The 19,593-nt window shown below is 38.6% G+C and overlaps 1 protein-coding gene across 2 annotated transcripts in view; it reads left to right on the top strand.

The window, feature by feature from the left end:
• ARMH1 (armadillo like helical domain containing 1) overlaps window positions 1-19,593 on the top strand; it is an 859,505-nt gene that overhangs the window by 655,723 nt on the left and 184,189 nt on the right. For both annotated transcript variants that reach the window (XM_044085339.1, XM_044085338.1), the window contains exon 8: window positions 3,671-3,743. In XM_044085339.1, coding sequence (XP_043941274.1) covers window positions 3,671-3,743 — 73 coding nt within the window. The remainder of the gene's footprint in view (window positions 1-3,670; window positions 3,744-19,593) is intronic.

The following is a 19,593-nucleotide window of genomic DNA, read 5'->3' as shown; positions in this document are numbered from 1 at the left end:
CAGTAGATAAGCCAAAGGGAAGTGCAGAGAATTGGTAGTGCATTGAGCCAGCTATAAATCTGAGGTATCTTCTGCATGATTGTCTGATTGGGACATGCAGGTATTCCTCTTTTAGGTCTAAAGTCACAAGCCAAGCCTTCTTGCCCAGCATGGGCAGAAGCTGCTGCAGAGTTAACATTTTGAATTTTGGAATATCCAGGAATGTGTTTAGGATAGACAGGTCCAGTACTGGTCTCCAGGCTTTGTCCTTTCTGGGCACCAAGAATATCCTTGAGTAAAATCCTAGTCCCTGCTCTTGCTGTGGTACTTGCTGAATGGCTCTCATGTCCATGAGGGATGAAACTTGTTTTTGTGCCTCTGCCCATTGATTGCGTGGCAGGTCTGGCATGCCGTTTGGCCTTGGCAGGGTGTGAAAGTGGAACCTGTAGCCTTGTGATACAATATTTAAGACCCATTTGTCCTGGGTGATCATGTGCCAATTTTGTGAAAAAAGTGCTAGTTTTCCTCCCAAAGGAGCTGCCAGAAGATAAGTGCTTGGTGCTGGCAGGGGAAAGTTATTGAGACTGTTTCCTGTATGGCTGTGATTTTTCCTGTCTGCTTTTGGAGGTAGAAGCACCCCATTGTTTAGGCCTGTATGAGCTTTGGGGCTGTGATCTGCCTCTGGGGCATCTGTATCTGCCTCTTTGTGGCCTGTCTGACACTGGAAAGGACCAATTCTTTGTAGGCCAGTTCCTGCTAAATCTGGGAGGCTGTACCTGCAAGAAATCCTTGACTGTTGGCATAGATTTAGCTTTGTCCTCCATTTTCTTCAACACCTCTTCTGCTTTAACGCCAAACAAGGTATCATGCTGTAATGGAGCATCTAATAGTTTTGCTTTAACATGATCGGGCAGATTCTGTTCTTTTAACCAAGCATACCTCCTAATGACAGAACCTGTAACAGCGGCCCTGCAGGAGGCCTCTAGAGAATCAAAACCACATTGCAAAGTATGCTTTCCCACTTGTTCAGCTGCATGCAATAAATCCTGCAATTCTTTGTTTTCTGCACAGTCTGAATTTGTCAACATTTTCTGTTTAAGCAGTGACATAAGATATTGCTGATATTTAAGCATATGAAACTGGCAATTTAAAGCTCTTACAGCCAAGGTAGCAGAAGTATAAATCTGTTTCCCCCATCTGTCCAGGGTCCTTGAATCCCTATCAGAGGGGATACGTTTTTTTGCAGTGGAAGCCTTGACCCCTTTGGGACCCTGAGAGATAGTTTCTGGGTCAGCAGCAGGGTTTTTATAAAGGAATTTATGTGAATCAGGAACCCTGTAGTATCTGTCTGGCTTAACAGGAGCTGGTGGTAATGAGTCAGGAGACAGACTGGACTCTGAAAATACATCATCTACAATGTCTAAAACAGGAGGAATAGCAAGGGGCCTGTGCTGTGGTAATAAAAAGAAGTCTCTGAGCCTTTTCTTGGATTCTGAGTAATCTTGGCTCTCCCAGTGGAAATGCTCCCTCATAGTGTGCAGGGTCTCCCCAAAAGAATAATCCTCAGGAGGAAAGGCTGAAGGGATAGATTCTTCAGCATCAGAATCCTCATAGGGAGGAAGAGAATATTCTTGTTCAGAAGAGGAATCAGAGGAAATGGAAACCTGATCTGAAGATTCATATTCTATCTCTTGCCTAGGCCTCTTATCAGGAGGGGGATGGAAACCCCTGATCAAAGTAATTAGGTCTTCGGCCATTTTAAGCATCTGTTTTTAGGCATGGTGGTCTGTCCAGGAGAATGCTGTACTTGTTTCTTTGTCTTTAGAGTTGCTTTATTCTTTGCCTTTGAAGCTGAAGTTGGTTCCACATATAACTGAGTAGGTCTGAAAACACCCTCAGAAGCTGATGCCTACTCAGCGGCTCCGGACCCATCTGAGGGAATAGTTTCCGAGTGTCCAATACCTTTAGTTTCCAGCAGCCTAGTCAGCTCCACGTGGGAGTCAGAAGCAGCCTGTGACTCTGAGGTAGCGGGCGTCAGGGGTTGCGAAAGTGCCTCACTGAGAACTGGTGAACCGGCGACAGGCCTAGCGGAAGTCTCGTCGTCGGTTTTGGACCTCGGATGCCTGTCCTTTTCTTTTTCTTTGCGCTTTTTATAAACTCCGGTAGTCGGCTGTTCCAACGGCATTATATAATTGAATCTTCTGCCAAAGTAATAAAATGCAAAATCATACCAAAGCTTAATAGTGCGTTGGTTAAATCTAGCACAAAACCGACAACTAGCAACGTCGTGGTCAGGGCCTAGGCAAGGAATACAGTAAGAATGAAAATCCTTATGAGGTATTTGCTTCCCACAAGAAATACAATTATTAACTTTTTCTGACATCGGTCTGGAGCAAGAAAAAAGTTTCCCCAACGGGGTACTTAGCTTTAATGAAGACTTCGGATCTGAAATTCAAATTTGAAAAATCTCAGGAGTCGGCTGACTGGCACTTGCGAACTGCTTTTGCTTCGGGCACTGTGCGGCAAGAAAGACTGAAGAAAATGGCGTCGGCTGCATCTTTTATACCCCTGGCGCACTGACGTCAGGAAGGACGCGACAGCAACCGACGCCGGACCTAGACTTTGGAACTTGGACCGACTGCGGGTAGCCTGCCAGCAGGATAACCCAATTGTAATGACTGCAACAGTGAAACACAATGAACATCTTTAGTATACTGTACTTTCATGACTAGTGACAAGATGCCAGCATGGCAGTGGGATACACTAATCACAGAAACAACACTGAGAGCACTGGGTTCCAATCACTGTTAGGTAGGAAGGTATGAAAGGTTACAGCCTGTAGTCATTGACAGGTGGGGGATGCAGCCATGGCAAAACTATTAATACAAATGACAGAAGGCTGAGAATACCACATACTGTTATGCTGGGTATGGATGAGAGTAACTGAGGAATCCACACGCTAAGAAATAGATAGGACAGGAAAATAGAGGTCTGTAATCTCATATAGTATGTTGAGGTGAAGCCAGAGACTCCAATCATTGTTTGGTGGAGAGGCAGGTGGGGATCTCTAGTTACATTGCATGTGCCTAGTGTTAGGCTCATGGTTGGGTGAACTCAATGTAATGGCAGGAAGGTTATATCCCAGAGAGAGCTTTCAAAATGAGTACATTCCAGGATTTCCTGGAGTGCTCCACCAGGCCATATATCGCAAGTGAAAACTGTCAAGAACTGTATGCCTTCAACTGTCACATATACTTAGAGTACTTTTCATACCCATAGTGTAGTGCTACCAAAGATATGTTGATGTTGATTATATATACTGATCCACTATATCTGGCTTTGTAACTTGCACTAACTCGAAATATTGAGTACATGTAAGTGATTTACGAATTGTGTACTGTGTTTTTATGGTGGGTAGCTTTGTGTTACTGAACCCTGCTGCAGGTAGGCAGGTCATAGTGCAATGGATTGGGGAAATAAAGCCTAAGCCATTTATTTCTTCTTAGGCTACAATGTAAAGTGAAAACCAACAAATTCTTGTAAAGTTCAATATTACACTGCTGAACTAAATACTGTTGCTATATGCATGCTTTTTTAATCGCAATCTGTTAAGTATTCAGTAACTTTAATAAAACAATTTTCATTTATTTCATTTTTACTAATTTTCCACTCATTTCACTAATATTTGTAGACACAGAAGTGCCAATCCTGTCGAAAGCTTTACCAGTGTTTGTCCAGCAAGCTGCTGCAGCCAAGACTACTGGGTAATAATTAACTTTAGATAACCCTACAGTATAAACAAGTCTTTGTTGGTATAGACATAAAATCTGTTCAGAAAGTGCAACTGCAGTTACTCCAGTTATATTTAGTTTAGGGTTATTTTAAAATGTAAAAATCAGGTAGAACTCTTTCCCATTAGAGCTTCCTACTTTTAAATTTACAGGGGTATGTCGGATATGGTACGATTTTGAGTCTGCCAACATGTAATTATGTTTTGACCAGTGACTAGATTAGATTCCTCCAAACCAGAAATCTCCAACTTTATGTGAGTTTGGGACATTGTATGTTTCTAATTAAAATGAGTTATATTTAGAATTCTAGGTAGCTAAAGAGTGACAGCTGTTTGCTGTCCATACCATAGCAATGAAGTTTAAAATACTAAAGCAAGTCTGAAATATTAAATAGGCTTACATGTCTAATAAAATAACTTGCTGAGAGATGTGATGAGATGTGAATGTCATTTCCTGTACTATGACATTTTTAAATTTAAATGATTATGTCAGGTTTTTGCCCTAGCTGACAAAACTAAAAGCCCTGTCATACAACTCCAAGACAAGCATGTGATTTGAGACACAGAAACTGACCAGATCTGCTTCAGAATGTACAAAAAAAAAAAACTCAGGCTCCTTTTTCTTTTCCTCACCCTCACCCTAACCCATCCTATCTCACATGCACTGCTATAACAGAAAACGTTTTGTACAGTGAAAGTTAATCAGTCACAGTCCCTTTAATGTGCACTGTTTAATAACAGAATGCAAGATGAAACAAAGCTAACACACATGATTATGAATATTGTGACCTTAACTTACACTGACGGTGTAGTAACACGTCTTTCTTTGCATGTCAGACTCTATCTTCTCCATAAGGAAGATTATAGTCAGTGCGCACTGGAAACAATATGGAAAGGACACTCACCTCATACTGTATAGGCTGCACTTACTGATTTACCTTAGTGCTCAGACATTTTCAAGTTTGTTTAATTATGTAGTGCCTTACTAGTCACCTTTAAATCACATCACACTTTCTACAATAGTGGAACATTTTCATTTAGATTGTCAAAGAAGGTCTAGAGCTAGAATTTGTAGTTTCTTTTCTCCACTCATTCTTTATAACAGAGGGTTATTAATTGACAGAAAAAATTCACTTACAATGAACCACTTCCACCTTTCTACTAGAATTAAATGCCTAACATATTACAATATGTTATGGTGCTTGGGGACGGGGGTCTGAAATGATATACAGAACCTACTGTAAATTAATGTAACACCCTGCAGTCTGAAGGCAGATTTTTTTCCTGTACTTGAGAAAAGTAGTATTACCAAACATTTCATGGAGATCTTAATATAATATCAAAGATGCAGTGCATGTTCAGGTTAACTGCAGCTATTTTTTTTAGAATTAGTTCCATAGCTAATATGCTTGGGGAATGCATTTTCATATAGAAAATCACATTTTTTTCATATGGTCCTCTTTTTCTACCTTAGAATATTCAGTTCTTTAACATGGCATATCATGTTTCTCATATTATAGAAAACCAGAAGGTGCACACAAAGTATACTGCAGTTGAAATTCCAATGTTGTGTACTAGGTATAGCTATAAACATGAGAAGGAAAAGTGTTCTGTGTTTAATCAGTTTTGAAGAACACGTGATGGAATTATTCATTTTGTAAAAGATTTATGAGGAAAAATAAGTGCACTTAAAAAGACTCTGCATGTTGTGTAAAGTCTGAAAATGCAGCAGAAACAGTAAGAAAAGAATACAAATCAGACTGTTAGCAAGATATGCTATGAATTACTAATCAGGATACCAAATTTAAAATAGACATAGGTGCATAGTGCAATATTTTGTCTGAAAATATTTTTGAAAGATTCAGGCTGAAAGACACATAAAAAAGGCTGTCTTAACATATTCGGTGTACCAAATAAAGCCACTGAGTCAAATGATTCATTCATGTATATATAAAAATAAGCAAATCCTGTTTGAAATTGTAGCACTTAAACAAGTTTAATTCTTCAAACATTTTATGTTATTTGGCTTGTAAGAAACTAGGAATTGTAAAATAAGTTTACAGTGTGAAAGCTAAAAGGGAATATGCTCCTGAATACATCTAGGAAAATTCACACTGCAGAATGCCCTAGACTCCAGAAGGTCAATAAAACCCAAAAAGTAAGAAGTCTGATAAAACAAATGAATGCAGTAATTAGGACTGTCCATAGAGATACATGTGATATAACAGATGTAAACAGGATATATTACCGTGCTGCTAAATTAATAACTGATAAAGTTCTACCACAAGATCACAGGGTAGTGAGGGAAAGGAAGGGGAGAAATCAAATACCGTCATGGAAGTATCGAATAGAGAAAACTATAAAGCAATGAAGACAAGAAGTGTCACTGCCAAAAGATTATAGAAGAGGGAATAGATCAAGAAAAAATACTAAGAAAGATAGATGTGATTAAAGCAATGCACAGTATTAGAAGAGACCAGGATCTATCATGCACTATCGCAAATAACAAACTAAAATTTCAGCACAGGCAGAAAAACTTAAAAGATACACAGATAAATATAAGGGAAAAGTACAAAATAAACAATTTATTGAAAGACTGCCAAAAAAAGATGAAGTAGATACATTTTGGAGAAGTATCTATGAAGATCTTGTGGAACATAACAAAGATGCTAAATGGACAGAAGAAGTAAAAGAAAGAATAAGAAGTTTAAAGCTACAGGATATGAAATGGGATGAAGTAACAGTCAGAGAGATTGAAACAAAGTTAAGAATAGCCTCTAACTGGAAAACTCCAGGCCCAGATGCAGTACCTAACTTTTGGTTAAAAATATTAACATCTTTGCACGAGGATTTAGCCATGAGTAAGAAGTATTTATATGCGTACCCCGAACAAACACCACACTGGCTAACAACAGGCAAAACAATGCTCTTACATAAGAATGAACCTGCAAGCTACTCTAAAAATTATAGATCGATAACTTGCCTTCCAACGACGTATAAACTATACACAGGAATTGACGCTAACAGAGTTTATAGTCATTGAGAAGAAAACTCAATTATGGCAGTAGAAGAAAAGGGCAATAAAAGAAAGTCATATGGAACAAAGGATCATTTGTTGTTAAATAAAGTTATAGTGGAGAACTGTAAAAAGGGGAAGAATCTAAGTATGGTGTGACTTGACTACAAAGTAGCATTTGATAGTATTCCACATTCATGAATAAAAGAGTGCTTAAAAATGTACAGGATACACCCTACATTGATTGACTGCATTACAGTAACCATGAAACAATGGCAGACCACTTTGCAATTAAGCCATGATAAAGGACAGATTATTATCCCAGGGATAAAAATTAAAAGGAGGAAATTCCAGGGTGACTCTCTGTCACCATTACTATTCTGTCTTGCCATTAATCCATTAAGCTGTTTACTTAACAGCTTAGGCCATGACTACAATTTGGCTCCCAGAAAACAGCAAAGTCTAATGGCTTTTCATCTTCTCTTTGTCGATGATTTAAAACTGTATAGCTCATCAGATGAGGAACTAAAAGCAAAGCTGCAGGTTGTCAAAACCTTTTCAGATGATATTACAATGTCATTTGGTCTTGATAAATGTGCAAAAGCAACCTTTAAAGCAGGAAAAATGCAGCACCAGGAATACATCAGTTTGGGACAAGAATATGATATAAAAGAACTTGAGCAAGAGGGAGTGTATAAATACTTGGGAACTGATGAAGGATCAGCAATAAAACATGAACAAATGCAAATAAAACTCAGTAAGGAATACTTTAGAAGACTTAAATTAATCCTGAGAACAGCATTGACATCTAGGAACAAAATCTAAACTATAAATCAATTTGCTCTTCCTGTCCTAATGTACAGTTTTGGAGTGATTGACTGGCCCCAAAAAGTGTTGGATAGATAAGATATTAAAACAAGAAGGATGCTTCAGGTAGGTGCAAGCGTGAATGGGTGTGTCTTTGTTGAAGATTGGGCGTCGGGCTGGCAACTCGGCACCGTTAAAATCCACTGCCAATCATTAGCGGACCAGAGTTCCGCTGTGGCGACCCCTAACCGGGAAAAACCGAAAGACATTACTAGTGTATACCAAGATTATATATTCCCCATTCCAAAGGAGGGATGGGCCTCCTTGAAATTGATTGCATGTATAGATCTGCAATCGTGGGACTCCAGACATATCTACTGACTTCACAAGATCCAAATGTAGTGAAAGTTTGGAAACATGAGGAGAATAAATCTAAGATGACTTATCTTCTTAATTTAGCAGAAGCATATCGACGTCAAGCAGGAATGGAAATCAAACCAGAAGTAGATAAAAACAGGCAGCAACTGAATGTGCAAATAAACAAAAGAAAGAATATAAAGTGAAGGACCAGATGAGAAGGCAAGAAATAAAGAAAAAAACTAAATATAGTTGCAAGTATAGAAAACTTCTGGAAGAGCCTCATATTGATCAGGAATTAACACAGGAATGGTTAAGGTGAGGCAAATTCAAACCAAGAAATTTAAGGTTAATATTGGCAGCCCAAGATAGTGGGCTATGTACATGCTGGTTTACAAAGTCCATTGAACATGTGGGAGAGATAGACAAATGTAGGTTTTGTAAAACTAAATTGGAAACAGTCACACACCTTGTGCTGGCTGTGACACACTAATGGCAGAATGACTGTATACTGAAAGGCATAATAATGTGGCAAGACTGTTGCACTGGGGATTGTGCAAACATTATGGTATTGAAATGGCTGAAAAACACTGGAAACATAAGCCACAAAGCATCACAGAAAATGAAGTTTTATCACATGGGATCACCCATTACCAACAGTTCAAAAGATAGATGCTGGAAAACCAGGTATAGTGGTCCAAGAAAAGAAGACAAAAGCAGCACTGATCATTGAAATTGCCACACCCAGTGACTACAGTGTCTTGCATACAGACAGACAAAAAGTCATAAAGTACCAGGATCTGCAGGTAGAAACAAGAGCAATGTGGAAGAAAGATACCCATACAGTTCCAATAATAGTAGGAGCAACAGGTCTGCAATCGTATTTAGATATGTTACCAATCCATGTAACCCCGTACAAACTGCAGAAGGAGTCATTACTGGGGACATTGTGGGTGCTGCAAAGAGCACTTTTGGCTGACATCAAAGATTGAACAATACTAATTTCATGAACTTTAATTGTACTTTGACTTAGGAATGGGGTCCATTCCCGTCATGGTATTAGAAACCCAAAAGATTTGGAGAAATTAGAAAAGGCAAAAAACTGTAAAAGCTAAAATTCCTAAATAATTTTAGGAAAAGTCACACAGTTAAAGAGAGAGCTTGAGTATTGTACAGAACCATACAAATGTCATTTCTCATGACTGTGTTGAGAGAAAGGCATGTTAAACAGAAGGAATTGTTATTAAGGACCATGCAAAAGTTAAAGAAAAAAGCAATGAATATGTAAGGCAATGAATATGTATTAAGGCAATGAAGCTGTGGACTAAGAAAGAAATGGCAGGGAATGAGTTTGGGATCTAGGTTTTTGTCCTGGAAATTAAAGTACTCAGATGTGATAAAAAAAGTAAGAAGGAGGGGGTAGAAGGGGTGTCTGTGGAACTTTACAAGGATTTTTACAGAGAGATGAAAAGTCATCGGGGGGCAAGAAAGGGGTTAGTATTGTAAGTGAAACAGAGGAGAGGGAGCTTGTTAGTGAGGTTCAAGTTGAGGAGGTAATTCAGACAGCAGGGGACTTGAGAAGGATGGCAAGAAGAATGAAAAGGTTTCTTAGGGATTTTTATAAGATGGCCAAAGAAGAGATGGTTGAGGTTTCAGGGAAGAGTTTCAAGCAGGTGTTAGCCATTGAGAGGTAAACTATCAGGATGATCACTGTGGTCTTACCAAAGGAGAAGAAAAAGTAAAGCCAAGGTGAGGAATGTTAATAATGATGATAACATTGTTTTGATGACTGGTCTAAAGTTTGGTGAGAGGGGATTGGAAGGTTGATACAGTCAGGCAGGCAAGTTTAATCAGGGGGTACATTTCAGAGAATAAATACAGACTGGAGACAGGGTAAAAGGACTGACCAGCAAGGAAAAGATGGAAAAACTGGGGTAGTACTGATGGACATAAAGGAAGTCTGCACATTTGAAGAATAATGAGAAGTCTGGGTAATATGTACCGGGTGGAACATGGAAAGGGTCTATGGCTGTTTTCGTGAATATTAAGAATCTTACAATATGCAAAGTGTTAACGAATACATTTTGGAAAGAGATGGAATAATGAAAATGGGAGAAGCACTGCAATCTGACCGTGATGGTAGTATGATCATCACTTGAGTGTTAGAGAAAAACAGTACGCAGGTGTACCTCTTGTTCTCTTATTTTTCACAGGTAATACAGATGGTGACTAGGTAATTAAGGGAATTCCTAGTGGAGTTGGGGAGAGAAATTATTGCAGTATATTCACCAATGACCACATTATTTTGCTAAAATATTTGAGGAAGGCTCTACCACTGGTATTGAAGAATATAAGTGGTCTGGACCCAGGGCAGGATTACAATATCATATGCTCAAATCAGTGTTTTATTTTTCAAGCAAGAAACATCTTTATTAAATTATCAGTTATAACATAGGCAATCATACATTTATGTAAACAAAAATGAACCATATTGACATAATCTTAGTTGCAGGCATTTTACATCACAAACCATATTGACATAATTTTAGTTAAAACATTATACATCACTTATAATCATTTATAATCCACCCAGTCATTGTCAGTCAGACATTACATAGCTCATTCAAATCCTGCCTTCTTTTAAACCTCATTTCTCCCCTGTATGCATTGTTCCCACAATTCCCATTTTTCCTATGTAATTTGCTCCTACCCTTTTCTAAAGATCCCAATTCCGGTTGTTTATGTCTATTACTATATTCACTACTGCAAGTAGAGTTGGTTTAGACTTTGATTTCCATTTTCTGGTAATTGCTTTTTTGGCAGCCACCATAATTAGACTCACCAAGGCCTTACTATGTCTAAGGAATTCCGATTCTCTATCCTAGAGAAATATCATTTCGCTAGCTACACCAATTTGCTCACCCAGTATTTCTGATAGCATAGTCTGCAGGGAAATTTAAAGTCTGCCAGCTTATTACACTCCCTGAAAATATGTTCCTAATTATCTCTTTCTTCCCCACCACACCTTCAACATTTGCTGTCTACCTGAGGTAAAATTCTCTGGAGTCTATTTGGGGTATAAACATATCTGTGTAAACATTTCCAAGCAAAAATCCTAAATTTTCTAGATTTTGTTTCATATTTGGGAGATATACATATACCCCCCCCCCATTGTTTCTTTGTGAAGTGCTTATCCAGTCTCTCTTCCCAATCCTTTCTAACCTCCTCTGATTGAGTCTTATAGTTATCATACAATATTTTATATGCTCTCCTAAGTATTCCTTTCTAACAACAACTTCTGTTCTAGATTCTTCTAAAAACTCTACCAGTGCTGGTCTTTCATTTAGGAACCACTGTTTGTTTATCTTTGTCAATACTATGATATCAATCCTCGATAGGGAAGGCAATCTGTAATCTGCAGTCCAAATAAATTCTTGGCATCTTCCCATTCTGTTACCTTTCCCTCTCTATTTATTTGCTCCCAATACTTTGGTTCCTTTGCCAGTTTTCTCCAATAAATTGCAGCTCCCTCTTGCCTATGGTCTGTATGCTGAATTGCAATCATCCGTATCAGTAGAATCACCTTTCTCCATTCCTGTGTTGGCTTGTTTCTTAGAATATTTTCTGCTACTTTAGGAATATAATATCCTGTATGATTGTTGCTCTTCTCCTTAAAGTCTGCATCCAAAATTCCAGTCTGTCCTTGTTTCTTGAGCTTCCCCTCATTTCATCATCATCCTTTTTCACTTTGAATTATAGGTTTCTGTTTGTGCTATGTATAAGAGCCTTAACTGTGTAGCTCTGAAATACTCCTTTAAATTGGCTAATCCCAATCTGCCTTGTTCTATTAGAAGAATCAGCTTATCTAACTTGAGTCTTGCTTTCTTCCCCTACCAGATAAAATCCTTCAGCTCTTTACTAATCGCTATCCACAACTTCTGCTCTGGTTGATAAAAATATGTCTGACCTGTGTACAAGACTAAAGGCACTAAAAACCTTTTAACTGCTTGTATATTACTATCCATATCCATATAACAGAGCTTCCAATTTCTCAGTTTTTGTATTATCTTTTGTTTAGTCTCTTCCCACATATCCTTAGCTACCATACTGGAATAATTTTAATCCATCGTCCTAAATACTTCATTTTTTCATGTCCCCATAAATACGGATATTGTTGAACCAATTTGTGTGTGGGTACATAATTTACCGCTACCGCTGTTGCTTTTGTTTTAGCTTCATTCATTTTGTATCCTGAAAAGATATGAAACTGTCTCAAAATGGTCCACAACACTGTAATGTCCTTTTCTGGTTTTATCAGATATAAAATAATATTATCTGCAAATAGAGCCAGCTTTTCATGACTACCATACCAATTATATTCTTGAATTTCTGAGTCCCTTATTTTCTTTGTCAGTGGTTCTAAATATAATGCAAACAACAAAGGGGAAAGAGGACACCCTTGCCTGGTTCCCCTACTCAAACAGAAATTATGAGAGAGAGGAACACACCCACTTTAATTTTCACCTCGGATCCTGGATATATCCTACTAATTAACCTTATAATTTTATCTGGGAATGCAAATGCTTCCATTGCCCTACTTATAAAGTCCCAGCTTACCCTGTCAAATGCTTTCTGTGCATCAAGACTCATCAGCAACAGTGGTATTTTCTTACATTCTGCTTCCCTCTGGATCATCACTGTCATGTTAACATTGTCAAATGTTTGCTTGCCTTCCACAAATCCACACTGATCCATATCTATCAGTTTTGTCATCACTTTTACCATTCTTTTAACCATTATAGACATAAACTCTTTATAATTATTTTGTATTGAAATGGGTCTGTCTGAAGATGGATCTTTATCCTCTTTAGGTATTACTGCTACCACCACTTTCTTCTAGATTGTTGGTACTTCTCCTCCTCTTAAAATACTGTTAAAACCTTCCAGATCTTTATCAGTATTTTCCCTCCTAGCTTCTAACCTTCCACAGGAGTACCATCTGTTCCTAGGGACTTTCTTGTAGATTGGGTATACATCACCATTTTTATCTCATCTCCTCCTATCCTGTTAGTAATTGAGCCTCCTCTACCTTTAAACTTTGCATATTTAGTTCTTCCACAACATTTCCATTGGCATCTTTTCTTGATTTCCATAATTCTCTGCTTTATACAGACTTTCATAGAATTTCTGAAATATTTCTAATACTTCTTCAAAATATCTTATTATCTTCCTTGTAATAGGCTCCCTAAGCTTGGCAACAGCTGTTTCTGCTTTCGGCTGCCTGAGTCATTGCGCTAAAAGTTTTTGTGCTGTTGAGTTATTATAAAAAATGCTTGACAGAAATCTTTCTAAACTCGTGCATATTATTGAGGTAATCCCTTTTCTGTTTAACATTCTGCAGTTGCTCCTCTTCTTGTTCTGTGAGATTCTCCCTCCTTCGCAATACTGTAACATTTGTCAGTCCCTCTAAATAATTCTTGTTACTTCTTAACCATATCTCCCTTTGTTTTATTTCTAGGCTATTTTTAAACTCCACTTTAATTTGAACTCATTCCTAGCTATATTTTCAGAAGAAATGTTTGTCTTTTCTAATAGCTCCTAAATAATTTCCACTAGCCATTCCTTAAATTCCTCTCTTTTCAATAGAGATGTGGGAAAGCACCAAGATCTTATATTTATTTCAGTTTTTATTTTAGTTATTACTAGTGCATGATCTGAAATAGTTATTGGGTGTATATCAAGGCCTTCAATTAAATGCACATTCCCCTGTGAAATGTAAAATTATGTCTAGCCTAGCCCAGTTTTCGTGTCTTGGTGAATAATATGTGAATTTACTCAGAACTCCTAGTACTGAATTCACATCTTCCATGCCAAATATTTTCATAAATGTCTTCAAATGGGCCCCTTGGACACATCTTCACTGCTGCAAATAAAATTCCATTCCCCACCTATAGGTAGTATTCCTTACTGAAAGGTGATTATTTAATCCAGAATTGTCTTAAGTTCCATTATAGCAGTTTAAGGTGGAATATAAATAGATGCTAGCGTAATCCTCCTCCCTTGCCAGTAGTCCCTTAGTACTCTCTACCATTATTATCTTTTTCATTATGTTCTATCACTATTGGAGCACCTCTTGCAATTAATATAAGTACTCCTCTTTTCTTTTGTCCCAGGTATTCCTCTGAATATTTAGATTTTCAAATCTAGGTGCTTAGGATTTCCCTTTCTCTTCCCCCCTTGGCTGACCTGATGTGACTTACAGTTTACCTCCACTAGCATGCTGCAGCTGCTGCATATAATGGTGTCTACAGGACTGCAATTTGGCTACCACTCTCTCAACAAAAACTGTTTTTTTTTCCCAGCAATTAAACAGATTACCTCCACAAACATACTGCAGCTGCTACATATAACGGTGTCTACAGGATTGCAATTTGGCTACCACTCTCTCAACAAAAACTGTTTTTTTCCCAGCAATTAAACAGATTACCTCCACTAACATACTGCGGCTGCTGCATATAACAGTGTCTACAGGATTGCAATTTGGCTACCACTCTCTCAATAAAAACTATTGTTTTCCCAACAATTAAACAGATTACCTCCACTAGCATACTGCAGCTACTGCATATAACGGTGTCTACAGGATTGCAATTTGGCTACCACTCTCTCAACAAAAACTGTTTTTTTCCAAGCAATTAAACAGATTACCTCCACTAGTATACTGCAGCTGCTGCATATAATAGTGTCTACAGGATTGCAATTTGGCTACCACTCTCTCAACAAAAACTGTTTTTTTTCCCAGCAATTAAACAGAGTAGGTTACACATATAAAAACATTTGTTAAGCTTACTCTTATGGTGGTGCTGCGGTAGTGGTGTCGCCTCACAGTAAGACGATGTCCTGTTCGATTCTCAGCTAGAGCGTCTTCTGTGTGGAGACATGCGTGAATGGGCGTACCTTCATTGAAGGTTGTGCGTCAGGGCTGGCAACTCGGCACGTAAAAATCTAATGCCAGTCATTAGCGGACCGGAGTTCCACTGTGGCGACCACTAACCGGGAAAAGCCGAAAGACACAAACAAACTCTTACAGTGCTTGTGTAACTAAGCGAGTCACTATTTTGGTCAGCCATAGGGCTGTTTTCTACTTGAGTGTTTACCTCCCTCCCCTGTAACCAAAGTACACTGACTCTTACATTAGTGTCTCTGACCCTAAGTTTTACAGGTATACTTTGTACCTTTCTGGCTTTCTACACAAATATAGATTTCCTGTTTCAAAGTTTTACTTGTCTGACATTGAACAAGTAACCCTTGTAAAAATCCTCAAAAGTGTATACTGTTGGTCTGTCTTTCCTACTAAACATAAATAACATTAAGTGCTAAATGCAGGTTTTAGGCCCTTACATTAAACTTACCTCTGCTGTGGTGTCTTGAGTCAATCAAGGTCCCCCTCTAACCACTCCTACTGCCTTCTCTCTTCCCCCACCCCCATTTTTCCTTAAACAGGTAAACTGCTACAACAGTAATTTCATCCTGCACTCCCTCACATAGCCCAAAAAATTATACATTGCAACTATTAATTTATCCTGCAAGTGTATAACCTATAGATTAAAAATAGCCTAAAAATTTGGTGTAAAAAGAAACATATCTAAATACTGCCAAAATATTACCTTCACATACCATAAGCCCAGGGAAATACTTGGAGTCAGTGTTAGCCCCGCTCCGCTCGCTGCGCTTGGGCTCACAATGCTCCCCTCCCTGCTCCCAATTCCCACCCGCCCCCACTATTCCTACATTTTAAACTACACACAGCCACTCCCCTCATACTAAGATCCAATCATTAAACAGCTCTCCCCCCACACCCATTCCAATCATTGAACAGCCCTCCCCCACACCCATTTTTCTTCTCTTCCATTCTTCCACACCCTGTTAGCACAATCAATCATCAAATTTGGCCCACCCCCCTAACAAAATGCAAACAAGTAAAAAAATACTAGTTACCCGAATGCCTATACTGTTTTTATTTTACCATCATACTGCCTAAGAGCAAATACTTGACCATGGTATTCACTACCCACAAGGTCAGACACCCATGACTACACACATAATACCAAACACTGCGCCATCCCCAGCAAACCAAATATACAACCCTCAATAATATATCACCCCTGTAAAACCACAAAACACAATCTTAAAGACAAAGACTATATAAAACTAATAAACAAACTCCTAAAGCTTAGAATTTCCTGTCACTATAACCTTATAACACACGGGGATATTCATCCCAACCCTGGCCCACCCACACCCAATAACCTCCACTCCCCTACCACAACCCCCACAGTCAAGCTACCCCTTTTTACTCCCACTAGTTCCCTCCTAGCATTTCACCTAAATATTAGAAGTATTAACAATAGGATTCCCAACCTACATGCCCTCCTAGCAACCCACTCCCCAGACATGTGTCTTACGGAAACCTGGCTAAAACCTAGTACTACCGACAATGGGATACTATCCCCAAGATATAAAATACACCAGTTAGACCGTGCTACTAGGAAAGGAGGTGGATATCAGTCCTTTACAAAAACACTCTAACTGTTAATAGCGACACCATTCAACCACCCCAATTCAACAACGCTGAACTCCTCATAACCAAATCACAGATTAACCAGTACAAATGTTTAAACATAGTCTGTGGATACATTCCACCAGGCAACAACTTAAATACCCTAGAGGATATCCTGTACTGGTTATCCACTATTTATTCCCAAGAAACTATAGTTCTTGGTGATTTTAAAACCAACTGGCACCCCTGCTCATCTGAACCCCCCCCCCTCACTCCTATAAACTTATCTGGGTTTAAACAGACCATAACCTCTCCCACTATGATAAACAAACCGACCAACAAGGAAAGTATCCTGGACTGGATCCTAGTTAACAACCAACCCCAACTGTATACTGCTGGCACTCTTCCTGACAACCTTAGTGACCATTTTCTAACCTACATCATAAGACATAAGGTAAGAAACTCTCACCAGACTAAATATAAAACAGTGAGAAACAGAAAAAACCTTGACACTGCAATATTCCTAAATGAACTACAAACAGTTGACTGGTCAAAACTAAAAAATCTACCATTAGAAGAGGCTATAGCTCACTTTAACACTAAATTCCGAAGTATCCTTGATTCCCATGCTCCAGCACGTATAATAAAATCTAGATCAAACACAGCAACATGGCTCACAAAAGAGACCAAATCTAAAATCAAAGCTAGAAACAGAGCCTAGGCCAGCTGAAAAACAACCAAAGCCTCACTTGACCATCTAAAATATCGTCAACTCAGGAATGACACAAAAAAATCTATTTTACTGGATAAAAAAAGCTTCTACCATAATCTCCAACAAAAACACCAAAACAACCCCCAAAAGTTCTGGGCAGGCTTAACTCAACTACTTCATCCAGGACATTCTACCACCCCAACCCTGGCTAACCATACCCATAGTTCCCCAGAGACCATAGCTAGAGCTTATAATAACTTTTTCACCGAAACAATCCAATCCCTAACAAATCACCTAACCTCCACAAACTTAAACCACATGCCTGATTTATCCACAAATCACCCCGAATTTAGCTTCCAACCAATATCCACTAGTTTTATCAAAATTCTCCTAAAAAAACTAAAACCTACCACCCTCGCTGCTGACCTCCTCCCTGCAGAGTACCTACAAATAGCTGCAGATGCCATTGCATATCCCATATCTATCCTTATCAACAGAACCTTGTCCAAAAATTCTATCCCCTCCCTCTGGAAAATGTCCCACATCATCCCACTCCATAAAGGTGGTAGCTCAATAGACATGTCCAACTATACACCCATTGCCATTCTTTCCCCACTAGCCAAAATAATGGATAAATGTGTACACAAGCAACTAATGCAATACCTTACACAGAATAACTTACTATCCATCTCCCAGCAGGGCTTCAGGCCATAACACAGCACCACCTCAGCCCTCCTTTCCTTTACTAATGCCATAAACAATAACAGAAATGACAATAGGCTAACCTCTGCCATCTTCCTTGACCTATCAAAAGCATTTGACAAGGTCAACCATGAACTTCTCATTCTTTCTCTAAAATCCATTTCCCTCAACATGCACACTATCCAGTGGTTTCAGAACTACCTAACTGGTAGACAACAGGCAGTACTATGGCAGGGCAAACTCTCCAGTCAGCTACCTCTCACACTTGGTGTCCCTCAAGGCTCCATACTAGGCCCACTACTCTTCTCTATTTTTATCAATACTCTTCACACTGCTATCCCTAAAGCTACCTGTATTCAATATGCAGATGATTCCACTCTCATCTGTTCAGCCACCTCCCCATCCAAACTACAAATCTTAACCCAAAATACATTTAAAACTATTGAGAACTGGCTCACCAACCAATGCCTACTACTGAACTCCAATAAAACTAAACTTCTACTCTTCACCCCCACTAGAACATCTGCCACACTTTCATTCTCTGTCCTGTCTAACAATGGCACCACTATCTCCCCAGACCAGCACAATAAACTTCTAGGGGTTATCATTGACAATAATCTCAAATTTGACCTACAGGTCAACAAAACCATACAGACCATCAATAAGAAGCTTGGATCACTGTATAGAAACAAGACACTCTTAACCCCACTGGCTAGGACTGAAATTGCCTGATCACACTTACTTTCTAGTCTTTTATATGCCTCATCTGTACTCTCAAACCTCAATAAAACCAAACTAAGTAAGCTGTCCCATAACTACAACCATATTGCTGCACCGATAGAACCCATCACTGGCAAAACCTGAAACAACTAGAATGGTTAGAACTTCCCAGCTTAATTCAATTCAATCAACTCTTAATAGTGCACAAAGTTCTGTACCACCCTAAAGATACCCCCTCTCTTATAAATATTATTAAGCCATATAGCAACCTGAGATCCCTACAGTCAGCCGACAAATTACTGGTCCAAACCCACAAAGCTAATAACTCAGCTGGTGAATCCCTGTTCACCAACTTTGTTGGCAAAACCTGAAATGCCTTGCCAAATTGTATAACCCTACAATCCCCCAAAAGTCTCTTCAAAAAAACCTCAAACAGTATCTCAAATTGAACTGGCTATGCCCATGTACCAACCCAGATTCAGTTATAAAACAATAATCAGTAATTATCATAGCATAATCAATAATTATCATAGCACCTAACTACATCATCATGCTATGTATTCAATCTTACTTGTAATTGCATCGATCCATGAGAACTGTGAGTCCCTACTAGGGATTGTGAGTTACAATCTTACTTGTAATTGTCTCTGTCCATGAGAACTGTGAGTCCCTACTAGGGAACATTACTAAACCAATGTACATAAAATATATTACCACTCTGTTTTTATATATACTAATTGTTTTCTAACTTATTGTGTAATCTTTTGAATGTTTGATTATGTGGAGCTTTTCTCCCCGGACCTCCGCTGAAAATGGACATGTATCCAGTCGGACTGTCCCGGTAAACAAATGTAAAATAAATAAATAAATAATAACCATCCTGAAAACCTTTCCTTATCAAATTTACATGTTAATTTCTTTCCAAGTATGTCTTGTGTAGCATAGCTATTTGA

Source organism: Protopterus annectens, chromosome 10.part0 (assembly GCF_019279795.1).
Source record: "Protopterus annectens isolate FY-2018-M chromosome 10.part0, PAN1.0, whole genome shotgun sequence".
Taxonomy (NCBI): Eukaryota; Metazoa; Chordata; order Ceratodontiformes; family Protopteridae; genus Protopterus; species Protopterus annectens.
The sequence above is the reverse complement of the archived record's forward strand: the minus strand, read 5'-3'. Positions and strand labels throughout refer to the sequence as shown.